We start from the raw sequence: 14,571 nt of genomic DNA, 5'->3' as shown, positions 1-14,571 counted from the left end.
TTATCCTACTTCTGCCCCTTGCACCTTCTGAAAAGATAACAGGACCTCCTTGGAACAGCATATGATGTGGTGTTAGAGGGTGCTACGGGGGGAGGAGATTGGTGGAAGTGGGAAAGTCCCTCATTGCCTGAGCAGAAGTGCCTTCCGTTGGTTCTCAGAAGCTAGAATTGCCAACTGTAGCTTGGGAAATTCCTGGAGATGTGGCAGAGGTTCTTGGGAAGGGTGGAGTTTGAGAATGCCCTGCTCTTCGAAGCTGCCATTTCCTTCAGGGGAACTGAGTTCTGTAGTTTGGAAATTGGTTGTAATTCTGAGGGAACTCTAGGCCCTCTCTAGACGTTGGCAAAGCTATCAGGGGCTCTCTGTCAGGTTGGGCCTGGACTTCTCCCAGAATTACAACTTGTCTTTATACTACCAAGATCAGTTCCCCTGAAGGAAATGGCAGCTTCAGGGAGCAGACTCTATGGTACCACCTGCCCACTGAACTCCCTTCTTTCTACCCTCTCCATGCACTGCATTCAAATCTCCAGGAATTTCCCAAGCTGAAGGGAACCCTTAGCTCAATGGATCTAATTCATGAGGTGTAAAACGAGCACTACCTTGCGGTAAAAGTAGGACATGGGATAGATGTTCTGTTCTAGTTATTCAAAGGTGATGCCACACTTGATCACTGTTGAATGATCAAAACACTCCACATACGTTGTATTACAACAACTTGAAAGGTAGGTCAATGCTGCTGTCCTTACATTGTAGAGGTGTAGATTAGGGGAGTGGCTGGCTGGTTAGGTTGCCTGAAACTGTGAAAGGCAAAACTAAAAACAAGGTTTTCCTCATCTATAAGTTTCCCTGTTACAGGGCAATCTTATGTAGAGTTGCTCCAGTTTAATTTAATTTAAATAGTACGTTTATCCATCAGTATCAAAGGCAGGGGCTAACATCCAGACGAGTTAGCCATGTTAGTCTGTAGTAGGATTGCCAGGTCCCCTGGAGCCCAAACTGGGGGTATGCCAGATCCCTTTACTTCCCTGGTGGGAGACTGGGAGCCTGGCACTCACCTTGCTGCTCAGGGGATTTTCTTTTCTGCAAGCACGCGTGCATGCGTGCGCATAGCACGTGCGTGTGCTCCTGGCTTTGTGCGATGATGTCACTTCCAGAAGTGGTGTCATCGCACGGGGGTCAAAGGCTGGCTGGAAGAGCTCTCGCACTCACCAAGGGTCGCATTGGGCCTTGCGGGGCACGATTCTCTCCAAAACAGGCCTGCTGAGGGTGCAGGAGCGCATGGCACAGCTCGGTGGGACGCGCCACCACTCGGGGTGTGTGTCTGGGGAGCACGCCCCATGCCAGCCAAGTAAGTGGGCATGGGGGCAGGAGGGGATCCCCTGCCCCTGGCAGGGGAATGGTAACCCTAGTCTGTAGTTGAAAAATAGTAGAGTCCAGTAGCACCTTTAAGACTAACCAACTTTGTTGTAGCATAAGCTTTCAAGAACCACAGCTCTCTTCGTCAGATGCATGGAGGGTATGAAGAAACTGGCCAGAGATATATAGGTAGTGAGAGGAGGGGGGAGAGGGTACAGGGCCATGTAAATGTAAATCAGTTGCAAAGGGGCAGGGGCTGGGGTTCACTCGTAGAACATCTGCTGAGCATGCAGAATGTTTTAGCCTCCACCCCAGTATGAACACTTACAAGGCTCAGGTAGGAGAATTATATTGTTTTCTTTTAATATATTAAAAAAGAAGGAAGGGGATGTGAAAGATCTCTTACTGAAACCATGGAGCTCCACTGCCATAGTGGGCAGCATTAGCACTGGTAGACCAAGGGATTTGGTATCTCAGCTTCATATGTGTGTGTGTGTGTGTGTGCGCCTGCGAGCTGGATACATTCCCCTGCGAATTGGTATGTCTTCACACAGGGCCCACACTGAAGAATTCATTACATTTCTTCCTACTAGTTCTCCAACAGTGGTATATGTGGTTCTGCCTTCGCTCCACTTTATCTTCACAGCAACCCTATGAGGGAGGGTAGGCCAAGAGAATGACTGGCCCAAGGGCACTTCATGGTAGAAGAAAGATTTGAACGGAGACTTCCCAGCTCTGCTCTGATACTCTACCTGCTCCACGGCTTACTTTCTGGCATTCTTCTAGGAGTCTGTCGTGTGCAAGGCCAGAGTGGCCATTTAAATTACAGAGAAAATTCGTGGTGGGCTGCTGCTTGTGGGGAGGTACTGGGAGCCAGAGGCAAGCAGGGCCAAGCCCCAGAAGTTCTCCAGGAACTGCGTAGTTCAGGCCCTTCCACAGCAAACAACCAGTGTCAGCTGACCAGTTCCCTCCTTGTGTTACTATACAATGCTACGGGTGGGGGTGGGGAGGGGGATCACTCAGCTTGGCTTACTCTTGAGCCATTTTAACTTCCCAGGCTACTCCGCTTAGGCCCTGCTGTCATACAATCCACCATCTTCTGCCCTGGCTGCAAAAGAAACCCTAGGAGGTTTAGGTTTGAACCTGTTTTAATTTAAAAGCTGGTACAAAATTACATTTATAGAACAAAGCAGGAGTTTTTAATCCACAAGCTAATATTATCAGTTAACTTACTATTTGACAAACAGTGGGTATTTTACAATAAAAATAAATCCAGATGAGCAAAGCAGGCTGAGATTTTTGCTATGAGTTTTGCTATAGTGTTTAAGTAAAGAATTTTCTATGAATAGTTTTTGTTCTCACAAAGACCAGCTGATTCTAAATAAAGCTGACTTTGCCTCTATATTGGACAAGGAATGAATTGCCAGGGCCCCTTTCCCTAGAGTGACAATTAAATGGCAGGGGTGCTGTCCTGGTAGCAGGGGCCAAGTCTTCTGAGCTGAGCTTGCTGGAAGGTTCTGAGTTCAGCATCATACACATTCCCATTCCCCATGAGTGCATGTTCAATAGACCACTGGAAGAAAAGGTGTTGCAAGCACTGCCCTGTCTTGTGTGCAGCATTCGGCCCCAGATGGCTGAATCAGCCATTCTTCTTGAAATAGTAGCGTCCAGTTGAGATTATGAATGTGCACATCCAATTTAAAGGTAAAGGTAGTCCCCTGTGCAAGCACCGAGTCATTACTGACCCATGGGGGGATGTCACATCACAACATTTTCTTGGCAGACTTTTGTTATGGGGTGGTTTGCCATTGCCTTCCCCTGTCATCTACACTTTGCCCCCAGGAAACTGGGTGCTTATTTTACCGACCTCGGAAAGATGGAAGGCTGAGTCAACCTTGAGCCTGGCTACCTGAACCCGGCTTCCGCCAGGATCGAACTCAGGTCGTGAGCAGAGCTTGGGCTGCAATACTGCCGCTTACCACTCTGCACCACGGGGCATCCAATTTATTTAGATATTTATCTGTCACCTTTCTCCTCAGTGGGGATCCAAAGCAGCTTACATCGTTCTCCTCTCCCCCATTTTATCCTCACCACCACCTTGGGAGACAGGTTACATTGGGAGTGTGTGACTAGCTGAAGGTCTCCCAGGAAGCTTCCATGGCAGAACAAGGATATGAACCTGGTTCTCCCAGATCTCCCGAACCATGGTGACGGTTTAAATCCTCCAAGCTTATAATAGCATCTACTAAAAGGACTGGTAACTGTAGCTTAGAGAAGTCGGCGGGTTTTCCAACTTAATGCTCACAGCACCGTGAGCAGGAATCGCCAACTTCAGTATCCCTCACTCTGCTCATTATTTATTTTTTTAAAAAAACTTTTATTGAACTGTAATATAACACAAACTTGATTTTTTTAAAGATTAGTACAAATACAACAGTAATCCAGAAACAAGAATATAACAAGTACGTAAATATTGAGCATATGGAACAACTTAATAGACTACACTTTTCCATATTAAACCAAGAAAGTGGGAGGTGAGTAGAGCAGAAGTTTAGTAATATAATAGTATTTCATGAAGAATGTGGTTGTTATAGTACTTTGATTCAATTATATTAGACTAGAAAGAACGCCCATTGTGTGGGAAACGTATAATGGGCTTTAGAAAACTGATTCAGCGGGCCCCCTCCCAGTGGGAAGCGGGTGCTTCACAGCGGCCTCAAGGCCAGAGTTGTTGGCAGTGCACCTGCGTGAGGATAAAAAGTGAGTTGTTGTCAATATGGCTTGCCTTTTACATAGTAGGATGACATTTTCTCTATTAGAGACCACTTTTCAAAGAAATTTATGATTTTCTGTGTCTGTCAAGGTATCTGAGATTTTTTCCAGTGCCAGATATTCCCATAGGTTGTTGTACCATTTCGTTAGAGATGGTGATTTAGGTTTTTTCTCTCTCTGCTTATTAGATAGTGTGCTGGGACAGAGGAAGTAAAATTTTTGGTGCATAGCTCAACTCCCTCCTGAGACGTCTTGCTTTATAATGAAAGCTGGCTCCATCTAGCTTCACAGTTGAAGAAATACATGTGTGCAGGCATAGCATTACTTACAAAGTTGTAACGTTCTTTAAAACCTGCACATATCCCATGAGACAGCTTAAAATGACAATGATGGATAAGACATCCTTCATTAAGTCCCACAATGAACTGCGGAAAACCTGCAAGAACTCTTGCTATTGCAGATACAGGTTCCCTGCCCTTTCCCATGGACTCAGTGGCAGCCTTGTGGAACTCAGCCTCAGCTCTTCCTCTGCAAAATGGGTATAAAACCTCAAAGAGTTGTGAAAAAGATAAAATATTGTTGGCATTTTTGTCTGACCATGCCTCTATGGGAAGCCTATTTTGTAAATTATGTGATACCTACTCCCAAGGAAATATAAAAGCAAGAGTAATTTAACCTAACTTTTAAAAAATAATGACATAAAACACAACATTGTCTTAACAGTTATTCATTTTATTAATGCATCTTGGCCAGTTTGGCGTAGTGGTTAAGAGCGTCAGGATTCTAATCTGGAGAACCAGGTTTGACTCACCACACTTCTCCGCTTGAAGCCAGCTGGGTGACCTTGGGTCAGTCACAGCTCTCCCAGAGCTCTCTCAGCCCCATCATCTCACAGGGTGATTGTTGTGGGGATAATAACAACATACTTTGTAAACCACTCCGAGTAGGTGTTAAGTTGTCCTGAAGGGTGGTATATAAATTGAATGTTATTATTATAAATTACCTTAGTTGGTTCCTGTCCAAAGATGAGAAAATAAGTACCATTTAATAATAATAACTGCACTTATATATCTTCTAGACAGATTAGTGCCCCGGTCAGAGTGGAGAACTAAGTCAGTGCTATTATTATCCCCACAATACAGCTGGGGAGCTGAGGCCGAGAGGAGTGAATTACCCATGGCCGCCTACTGAGCTCCTGGCAGTAATGAGATTCAAACTGACAGAGTGCGGATTTTCAACCCAACCACTTAACCACTATGCTACAGCAGTTAAATTTCATATAGAGTGCTGCCAACCTCCAGGTGAGGCCTGGAAGTCTCCCAAAATATCATTTCCGGAGTACAGAGATCAGTTCCCCAGGAGAAAACAGCTGCTTTGGAGGGTGGACTTTATGGCATTATACTCTGCTGAGGTCTCTCCCCTGCCCAAACCCTGCCTCCCCCTGGCTCCCCCCCCTAATCTCCAGGAATTTCCCAACCTGCTATTGGCAAGCCTTCCACCTTGATGAACCATCACAGTAAGCAAAAAAATGAACACAGCCCCAGAATGAGATTTTTGAGCAGAATGTGAAAAAAAAAGTTAAGTGACTGGGGCTAGAAGATTAAGGCATTGTGGACGGATGCCTCTCCACTCCCTCCTGCTGCACTTCGGTTGTTCTGCATCACGCTTGCAAACATATTGATGCCACTTGCTGTGGGCCCCAGTGGGAAATTCATGCCTTATCTTAGACATCACTTTTTGTGTGTTGCTTCTCTGCAGGAAAGAGCTCTCACCCCTTGCTGTTCCAATTTGCTTGCATCTGTGTTATTTCAATGTAGCATAAATGTGACGGACAAGTAACCCCACTCGACAACTGTTACAAGGAATAATAGCCTTTCCTTCTTCCCTGCTGTAAAGCAATTGCCACCCCTGGGCTTCAGCCATTCAAACCTCTCTGTATTGTAAGGCGGTCTAATTGGGCCTGGACTGGCTGTTAGACTTTGGGTGATACTCCTCCAGATCTCTTGTGCCAATGGAACAGATAAGCAACTGGCATCCAAAGGGCCCAATCAAGCACATAGGACTTTCACTTTCTGGAGTCAGTACACCCCCCTTTGTAAGCCCTCTAATCCCTTTCTCCCAAGCTGAGACATGGGCAAAAGGCTGTGGAACTGGCAACAGAGACTTGAATTGAACAGAGGCCCTTATCCAAAATGAGCCCATTGGTCGCTCTAATATGGGAGTGGCCGTGGCTCAGTGGTAGACCATCTACTTTCAGTTCAGAAGGCCCAGGTGCAATCCTCAGCAACTTCAGGTAGTAGTAGGTGATATGAAAGACCACTTCCTGAGATCCTGGAGGGATGCTGCCGGTCAGAGCAGACGAGAACTGACTTTGATAGGCTAATGTTCTAATTCAGTATCTGGCAGCCTTACGTGTCTATGTAACTGTCGCAGGCTATGGTTGGAGGGTGCATGACACAGAAATCTTGCTAAAGCTGAGTCAGTCTGGGTTTAGGCTTGGAGGGAGAACTCTGGGGAATCCAGTGTGAACTGGCTTGAGGTGTTCAACTGAAGAAAGGCAGCAGTACACACACACGCAGACACACACGAAGTAATTTCCATGCAAAAGATTTGAAAGTTCAGTCTGTGGCATCTCCCATTAAAGGATTTCCGGCCACTAGTGTCGGGAAAGATTTTTTTCTGCCTGAGACTTCGAAGAGCCACTGCTGGTCAGAGTAGACACTATTGAACTAGACTGATCAGTGATCTGATTCCATATAAGAATGGAACAGACTGAATAGTAGCTCCTAGGCTATGACCTTTACATCCAGTGGATGGAGTTTTAACAGAAAATCTGGGGTGGTGGTTCTTCCTGGGAGGCCCTCAGAAAATTATATTCCGAATAGAGTAGCAAGATCAAGACATTCCCTTACTTCAGACAAAAGCCACTTTCGACACAGTTACTTGGCTGCTCCCTTGTTTGTCACACTAACAGGGAAAACAGAGCTGCACTTTCTCGCTCTGACATAACTCCTAGCATCTACAAGACTGAACTCTGCTGAATCAGACCAAAAGTCCACCAAGTTCAGAATCTTGTTTCCAGCTATGTGCAGATGTTTCTAGAACCTCATCTGCATGAAAGGATGCCAACAGCCCTCTCCCTGCTGTCTGGTCACCAGTATTTGGAAGTACAATGCCTCTGACCATAACTAATCACTTTTGATAAAGCAGTTCTCTATGAACTTCCTCAATCTTCTTTTTAAAGCCATCTAAGACAGTGGATAAAACTACAGTCCGGCCTTTGAGGCTTGTCGTCAAGATCCCATGACACACATGAAAGTCCTTTGAACACTCTAGAAGTGCTACATTAAAAAGCAAGGGGTTGTGCGGAGACGGTTTCAAGTGGGCTGTATACTATAGAAGTCTGTCACTGGCCTCCTCCACAGGAGATGTGGTGGCCCTCAGTAATCCTCTCGGCTTTGTAACAAGGTGAAATCTTGAAACCATATATTTTCTGTCTCTCTCTGCCTCATTTTTTTGCCCTACTGTTAGTAATGAATGGCATCTAGGAAGGAAAGAGGATATTGAAAAATGAAGCAATCAATTACTGATGGAGCCAAACTTCTGCAGCCTCCTCTCCACTGAGGGATTGCCGCAGCCTTGACAGCAACTGTTATAAATTATAGCCTAGAAATTGTAAGTATTAAAAGCAGGGAAAGGAAAACGAGTGGTTATTAGCCAAGCAATTAATAAAAGACATGTACACATGTCACTGCTGCATCTGCAAAACACCTTGGGAGAGGAAAGCTTGATGGATAAGAGCTTAAAGGAAGGATTCTCTTAGAGCCGTTCAGGCGCAGTTCATTTCGGTTTGATTTCTCATTTTCTGTCTTAACTCTTTTTTTTCCCCCCTAGAGAGCTGTACATTTTCAGCAACATGAGCACCTATTAGGGCCAAATATGTTAAGTGAGAGATGGACAAAAAAATCAAACTAATTTCTTTGTGAGTAGGACCAGGAATTTGCTGCTTCATGTAATTTACTCATGGCCAGACTGACGGGGGAAGTTGAGTGCATCTCTGCCACAAATGCATTTACGCACAGGCAGGCCCTCCTGCTTGCCATCTCAAATGTCAAGCTAAAAGAGAACAACGTTCCATGCAATATCTGTCCAGACGTTGAAAGGAGGAGGCATTCCCTTTACTATAAAGTGGTATGAGGTATATTTAATTTACATCTAGGGGTTCTGATCCCAAAGTGTGTTACGGATGCTTGTTTCCATCAGCTTAGCAGGATTGAAGCAACACAGTCATTATTAGCTATCTATAGTAAGAAAAACGACAACATTCGATTTATATACCGCTCTTCAAGACATATTAAAGCCCACTCAGAGCAGTTTACAAACTGTGTTATTAATATCCTCACGACAATCACCCTGTGAAGTGGGTGGGCCTAAGAGAGAGCTCTGAGAGAGCTGTGACTGACACAAATCACCCAGCTGGCTTTAAGAGGAGGAGTGGGGAATCAAACCCAGTTCTCCAGATTAGAGTCCTGCCACTCTTAACCTCTACACTAAATGGATTGAGTAGCCATCATTCATACATAGAAACAAACATATGGGCTTGATTGGAACTACAATAGCAGTTCTTCCCATAGTGGAGTGGCAGAAAACTATAGACGCTTCAGACTTTTTGGTAGAAGGGCAGACTAGAAACATGAAAGATAGAATCTAACTCTCATGCTAGGCGTGTCTTGACTACATTGCTAGCTAACTTCAACTCAAAATGAGACTGGGAATGGGCTGGGTAGGTGGGAAAGAGCTCAGGACTGGCTCCAGGTTTTTGTGGGCCCTGGGCAACAGAGTATAACGCCCCCGCCCATTCTTTGTCATCTCTTCTGTTTCCTACATTGGTTCTTGCCCTTTGGCTCTACCTTACCCCCTTTGACCACACCCCTTGCAGTCCAGGAGAAATGGAGCAGGCAGTCTGCTTTCCCCCTGACGTCTGTGTTCGTGGCGGCAGCAGTGTCCCCCCCCCCCACAGGCAACCCTTGAGCCCCACAAATTGCCTCACAAATTGCCCTGCCTCACTGACTGCCGTTGCCCGTCATGCTTTCTTTTCTGATAGCACAGCAATTCATTTTAAAAGCTGAAGTACTAAAATAGGGATTTTCATTCTGTCTGTAATACCCTCTCTGTACCGAGTGCTTCGAATCTGCAAAGCATCTTTCACAACCTCTGACTAATCCTTATTCCCTGAAGCTAAGCATAACATTCACACCGTGACATCATCTATTAAAATAGGTTATTTTATTTGATCAACTCTGAGCAGGCCTCCAGGTTTTTGTTTTTAAAAAGAAAAACAATGACCATTTAAAGGTTGAAAATGCAGAGGAAATGAAAAGAGAAACACAGCATGAATTAAAGCAAGATGCCTCTTTAAAAACATTATTGGCTATTCCCTGAGCGCAAGAGAAGAAAATGCCTTAAAATCTCTCCAGAAAGATAAAACAGGGAATGCAATTGATAGGTATTTCTTCTCACCACAGATTTTCCATCATGTCCCAACCAACTCAAGGATGACTCCTATGCTTTGTCTGAAAGATCTGGGGAGCATTCTGAAAATGTGTGCATGTTGCATTGGATGCACCTAAGAGAAGATGCTTTCGGAACAACATTTGAGAAGCTGCTTGTGAGCTGTGGGTCTTCTCTCCAGGCTGCAGCCATAAATGACAGCTTGGGGCCTGTGTTCTCCTCCTATTTTAACAGAGGCAAGGCTCCTGAGAAGGAGGAACCAAATTTTCCCAATCAAACTTCATTCACCTTTTATAGGAGGACAGTACAAAATCCAACTGGTGCAGCTTTTTCTGTCACTGTAGCTTCCTGATGGGGAAAGCAGCACTGGGCTGAATTATTCCTGGCTTAGAGGCAATTTCTTGCAAAAGAAGATGAACAACTGTACACGGTCTTTCCATGGCAGCTGCTGCTCTGCTTTCCCCACCTAGGCTAGGACCATTTCCATTCCTGCTGTTTCTTTTCCCTCTTTCAAGAGAAGAAACTCTGCAACAGAGAGACTCAGAATTTCTGCAGAAATTTGAGGACCAAGTCCTGCAGCTTAACCCTCAGCGCCTCATCGCTTTCACACATGATGTGCGTCGAATCCTCCTCGATCCGAATGAGCGTTTCCACATCTTGAAACAGCACGATGTGTCCTTTGGGGGTGTCTTCTACCTTTACGTCACTAAAGCCATGCTGTGGGAGCAGGAGAATGGGAAGGTTACTGGCATACAGGAGACCAAGTTAACTGGATACCCTAAATTGCTAAGCATAGAGTGAAGGAACAGACTCACAAGCCCTCTCAGTTCCTTCTGGTTAGTCCCCAGGAGACTGGAAAGCTTGGACTCTTGAAAGCTTATACTCTGAAAATCTTGTTGGTCTCTGAGGTGCTACTGGTGATGCGATGTTCCCCCATGGGTCAGTAATGACTCGGGGCTTGCACAAGGGACTACTTTTACCTTTACCTACTGGACTCAAAATCCAGCCACCCCAAATCTCTGCTTAGCAGGGCTGCCCCTTTCCTTTGCTCCGGGTAGCTTCCACTGCCATTAACAACTCTAAAAAGGATCTCCTGCTAAATGAAGTCATATATATGTCTGGCACTTCCTTACCTGTGTTGCCATTTGGAGGATCAACCTAGTTGCCACGCCTCCCAATTCACTCCTACCAGCTAGTACAGGGGAGATTTATTGCAACTTCACCCTTTTGAGCTATCATGCTCCATGGATGGTGAGTTTACCCACTGTCCTTCCCCAATGCCACACTTCAGATAGCAAGGCTGAATAGGTGTGGTATGGTTCCAGAGATCAAGCTTAGAGCATGCAAAATATAAGGAGGTTTAATAAATAAATAAATAAATAAACAATACACATAGTCTGTTCAAACATTCAAGCTGAGCAAGGGTAGAAAGAAAGGTGGAAACATGCATTTAAATATGTCCCTATAGGACAGGCTAGCTTTAGGTTGCTGTAGTTTAATATTCACCATTACCTAGGTCCTCTGGGTTGGGTCTTCTCCCCATTGTCCATAGTTAGGTGGACAAAACGGAGTCCCTAAGAAAAGTTTAGTCCTCCCTGGCTTGTACTCCCAAGTCAAGATGTAAGGGAGCCTCTTCTCTGCGTTCAGAGAATTTATAATCTACCCTGGGAAGAGTCTGTCCCACCTTGAGATCATTCGGATCTTCTCATCGGGCAAGGATAAGAATACATTCTAGCAATCTGTCTGTTTCCCTCTCTGTCCCTGGGTCACTCATCACCTTCCAGCAGAGTGTGGAGTGGTAAACTATAGTCCTGCCTGGCTTGAATTCTCCAAAAGCTTGAGTGTTCTATGCTTGGAGCTTGATGGCTCCTTCTGACAGCTTCCTTATTGACAGCTACACGTTTGAAGCTGGCTTCCGGAGGACAGAGTATAGTGACAGTCACTGAAATACTGGGGTGAATTCTTGGGTGGAAGGCATTTCTCCACACATTGGATACTTTTACATGATCCCAGAGGGATCACGTATGTGTGCGTACTTGTGTGCTTCCCTAAGCAGAGTTTCACCCTTCTAAATGAAGCCAATAGCCTTAGAAAGGTGTAACTTTGCTTGTGGTGGCACTGTGAGTGTTTTTCTGCAGGGTTGCAATGGTTACTTAATCAGCTGATTTTAAAAGGTGCTCTGGAGTGATCTAGCAGCAGTTTAAATATATATTTAAACAGGGCTTTTTTTCTGGGAAAAGAGGTGGTGGAACTCAGTGGGTTGCCCTCGGAGAAAATGGTCACATGGCTGGTGGCCCCGCCCCCTGATTTCCAGACAGAGGGGAGTTGAGATTGCCCTCCGCGGAGGGCAATCTCAACTCCGCTCTGTCTGGAGATCAGGGGGCGGGGCCGCCAGCCATGTGACCATTTTCAAGAGGTTCCGGAACTCCGTTCCACCGCGTTCCTGCTGAAAAAAAGCCCTGTATTTAAAGTTTATGTGCTGAGAAATCTTCTTGGTTTAGAGGAAACATTCCTCAAACAGTCGTACACACATAAGAATATAGTTTTTCTCTCAGTTACAATCCAGGAATTTGTACTACGGATTTCTCCTCCTCCTCCCCCTCCTGATTGCTCACTTTTTCTCTGTACTGTTATCCCTCTTCTATAGTAGTTTAAAATAGCTTCCTGATTTATTGTATAGTCTCTGTTGTGCTGTCCTAATCCTTGTTGATTTACAGTGCTTGTTATATACACTTTAAAAACCTTATAAATAAAAGGGGCTTAAAGAAAAAGAAGCAGGGCCATTCCTCCTCCTCTCTCACGTGGGAAAGGAGGCCACTTCTGCGTTGGTTCCTGCTGGTACACAGGCATGCATCATATATACGCAAAGGGAGAATGCTGCCCGTATTTGCACGCAAACGTAGGCATACTTTCTTGATAAGCCAATTGGTTGTTCAAAATGCTTGCTTTTGAACTAGAATTTCTTTAATGCCAATTCCTAACATTTTCAGCATCCTCTTCCTCACCCAAGAGCTTCATCATGCCAAGAAACAGATACCAGGGTATAGCTATAAAGATCAAAAGGAGGAGGGAGATGGAGATGGTTTAATCCACAGTGGCTCCCCTTAAGTTTTGTATGGCAAAGCAAATAGGCTGCATTTGAGAAAGGGTCACTGGGTGTATGTGTGCGGGGGAGGGGAGGGATTTGTGAATGTCCTGCACTGTGTAGGGGGTGGACTAGATGACCCTGGAGGTCCCTTCCGATTCTATGAAAGGACTTCCTCACACCAGATACTTGGACTTCCAGGGTCAGATTTAGCCCTACCCTAAATGTTGTCTGAGTTAATGGCTCTGTGTGTGTGTTTGTGTGTGTATGTACAGTTGCAATCAACTTATGGCAACCCCACAGGGTTTTCAAAGCAAGGGATTAACAGATGTAGTTTGCTATTGCCTGCCTCTTCATAGAGACCCTGGACTTCCCTGGTGGTTTCCCATCCAAATATTAACCAGGGTTGACCCTGCTTAGCTTCTGAGATCTGACAAGACCAGGTTAGTCTGGCCCATCCAGGTCAGGGCGAATGGTTGTACTTTTTCTTCTACAGATGAATGGATTCCATGCACCCCTGTGGGAAAAAAGAGAGGGCTGCATGTTGGGCCAGAACCTGTTACCCACTGCCTGGACTACATTGATAGGAATGCTGGGAAGGGGGCTGAGGAACAGCCCTTTTCCCCAGAAGTTTTGTACATGCACACACACACAATCTGAAGTTAGATCAAGATGGGTAGCAGTGTTAGTCTGTCTTTAGAAGACTTTGCTCTCTCATAGCAGAGAGTTGGCAGACTGTTGCCAACTTTGCTCTCATATAGATCCAAGCAACACCATCAGTGGACCCAACAACATCAGGCATACCATCCTGGGTTCACACTCCTGCTCATCTTTCAATGTGATTTATGCCACCATGTGTCAGCAATGCCCCTCCACCCTCTACATTGGACAAACTGGCCATTCCCTTCAACAAAGAATTAATGGACAGAAGTCCAACATCAGAAACCAAAACATTCAGAAACCAGTGGGGGAACATTTTATCCTTCCAGGACATTCAGTTGCTGACCTAAAAGTAGCAGTTCTCCTGCAGAGGAATTTCAAAGGGAGATTAGAAAGGGAGACTGCTGAATTGCAACTGATAACGAAGCTCAAGACAATGCATCTGCCTGGACTGAATCAAGACATTGGCTTCCTGTCTCATTACCAATGTTGATTTCTCCACATCCACCACCCCTCTGCATACCCCACCCTATTCAATCATGCCCGCCATTGTCATTCACTGGCTATTATCATTTGGCTTCTGCAAGCATTCCACTTTCCAAGATATAAGGACAGATGGGCTCCCATTCTAGATGTATCTGAAGAAGTGAGCTGTGGCTCATGAAAGGTCATACCCTACCACTAGTTTTGTTAGTCTTATAGGTGCTATGAGACTCTTGCTCTTTCCTACAATCTGAAATGTCTGCAATAGACAGTATCTCCCTGTGTGCGCGCACCCTACTGCTGACTGCCTGATAGCAGGCACCTTGTTATTTTTTTAATTTTGGGAACCACAATACAGAAAAAGGCCTCCTCCCAGTCTGGGTAGCAGTCCTGTTTCTGCTAAGAGCATGCTTAGAATCCCTGGCTAGTTCTACATCAATGTAATCAGAAAGCGCTGCATATTGTTTTACCAGCAGATGTGGAGAAGCCACTGTACTTTATTTTGCAATATGATTGTTTTTCTGTTCCGATATGGTACTTTTTGTCCCCTTTCCAATTTAAAGAAAGCTGCCAAGAACCCCAGATCTTCCAACCAGTGACCCATTGCTTGCCCAGCAAATGGAAATATGCATAGGTTCCTCCCTCCCCAGCCTCCTTGCGGAATCTGTAAAAGGAGCCATTGGGGAAGCGGACATGAGTGGTGATTA

General features: G+C 45.3%; 1 protein-coding gene across 1 annotated transcript in view; it reads right to left on the bottom strand.

The window, feature by feature from the left end:
* Positions 1 to 9,394: 9,394 nt before the first annotated feature.
* INTS9 (integrator complex subunit 9) overlaps positions 9,395 to 14,571 on the bottom strand; it is a 74,277-nt gene continuing 69,100 nt past the window's right edge. The window contains exon 17 of the mRNA XM_054979003.1: positions 9,395 to 10,353. Coding sequence (XP_054834978.1) covers positions 10,177 to 10,353 — 177 coding nt within the window. The 3' untranslated portion in view covers positions 9,395 to 10,176. The remainder of the gene's footprint in view (positions 10,354 to 14,571) is intronic.

The sequence above is a fragment of the Eublepharis macularius genome, chromosome 1 (genome assembly GCF_028583425.1).
Source record: "Eublepharis macularius isolate TG4126 chromosome 1, MPM_Emac_v1.0, whole genome shotgun sequence".
NCBI lineage: Eukaryota > Metazoa > Chordata > Lepidosauria > Squamata > Eublepharidae > Eublepharis > Eublepharis macularius.
Note: the sequence above shows the minus strand (reverse complement) of the source record. Positions and strands in the feature narration are given on the sequence as shown.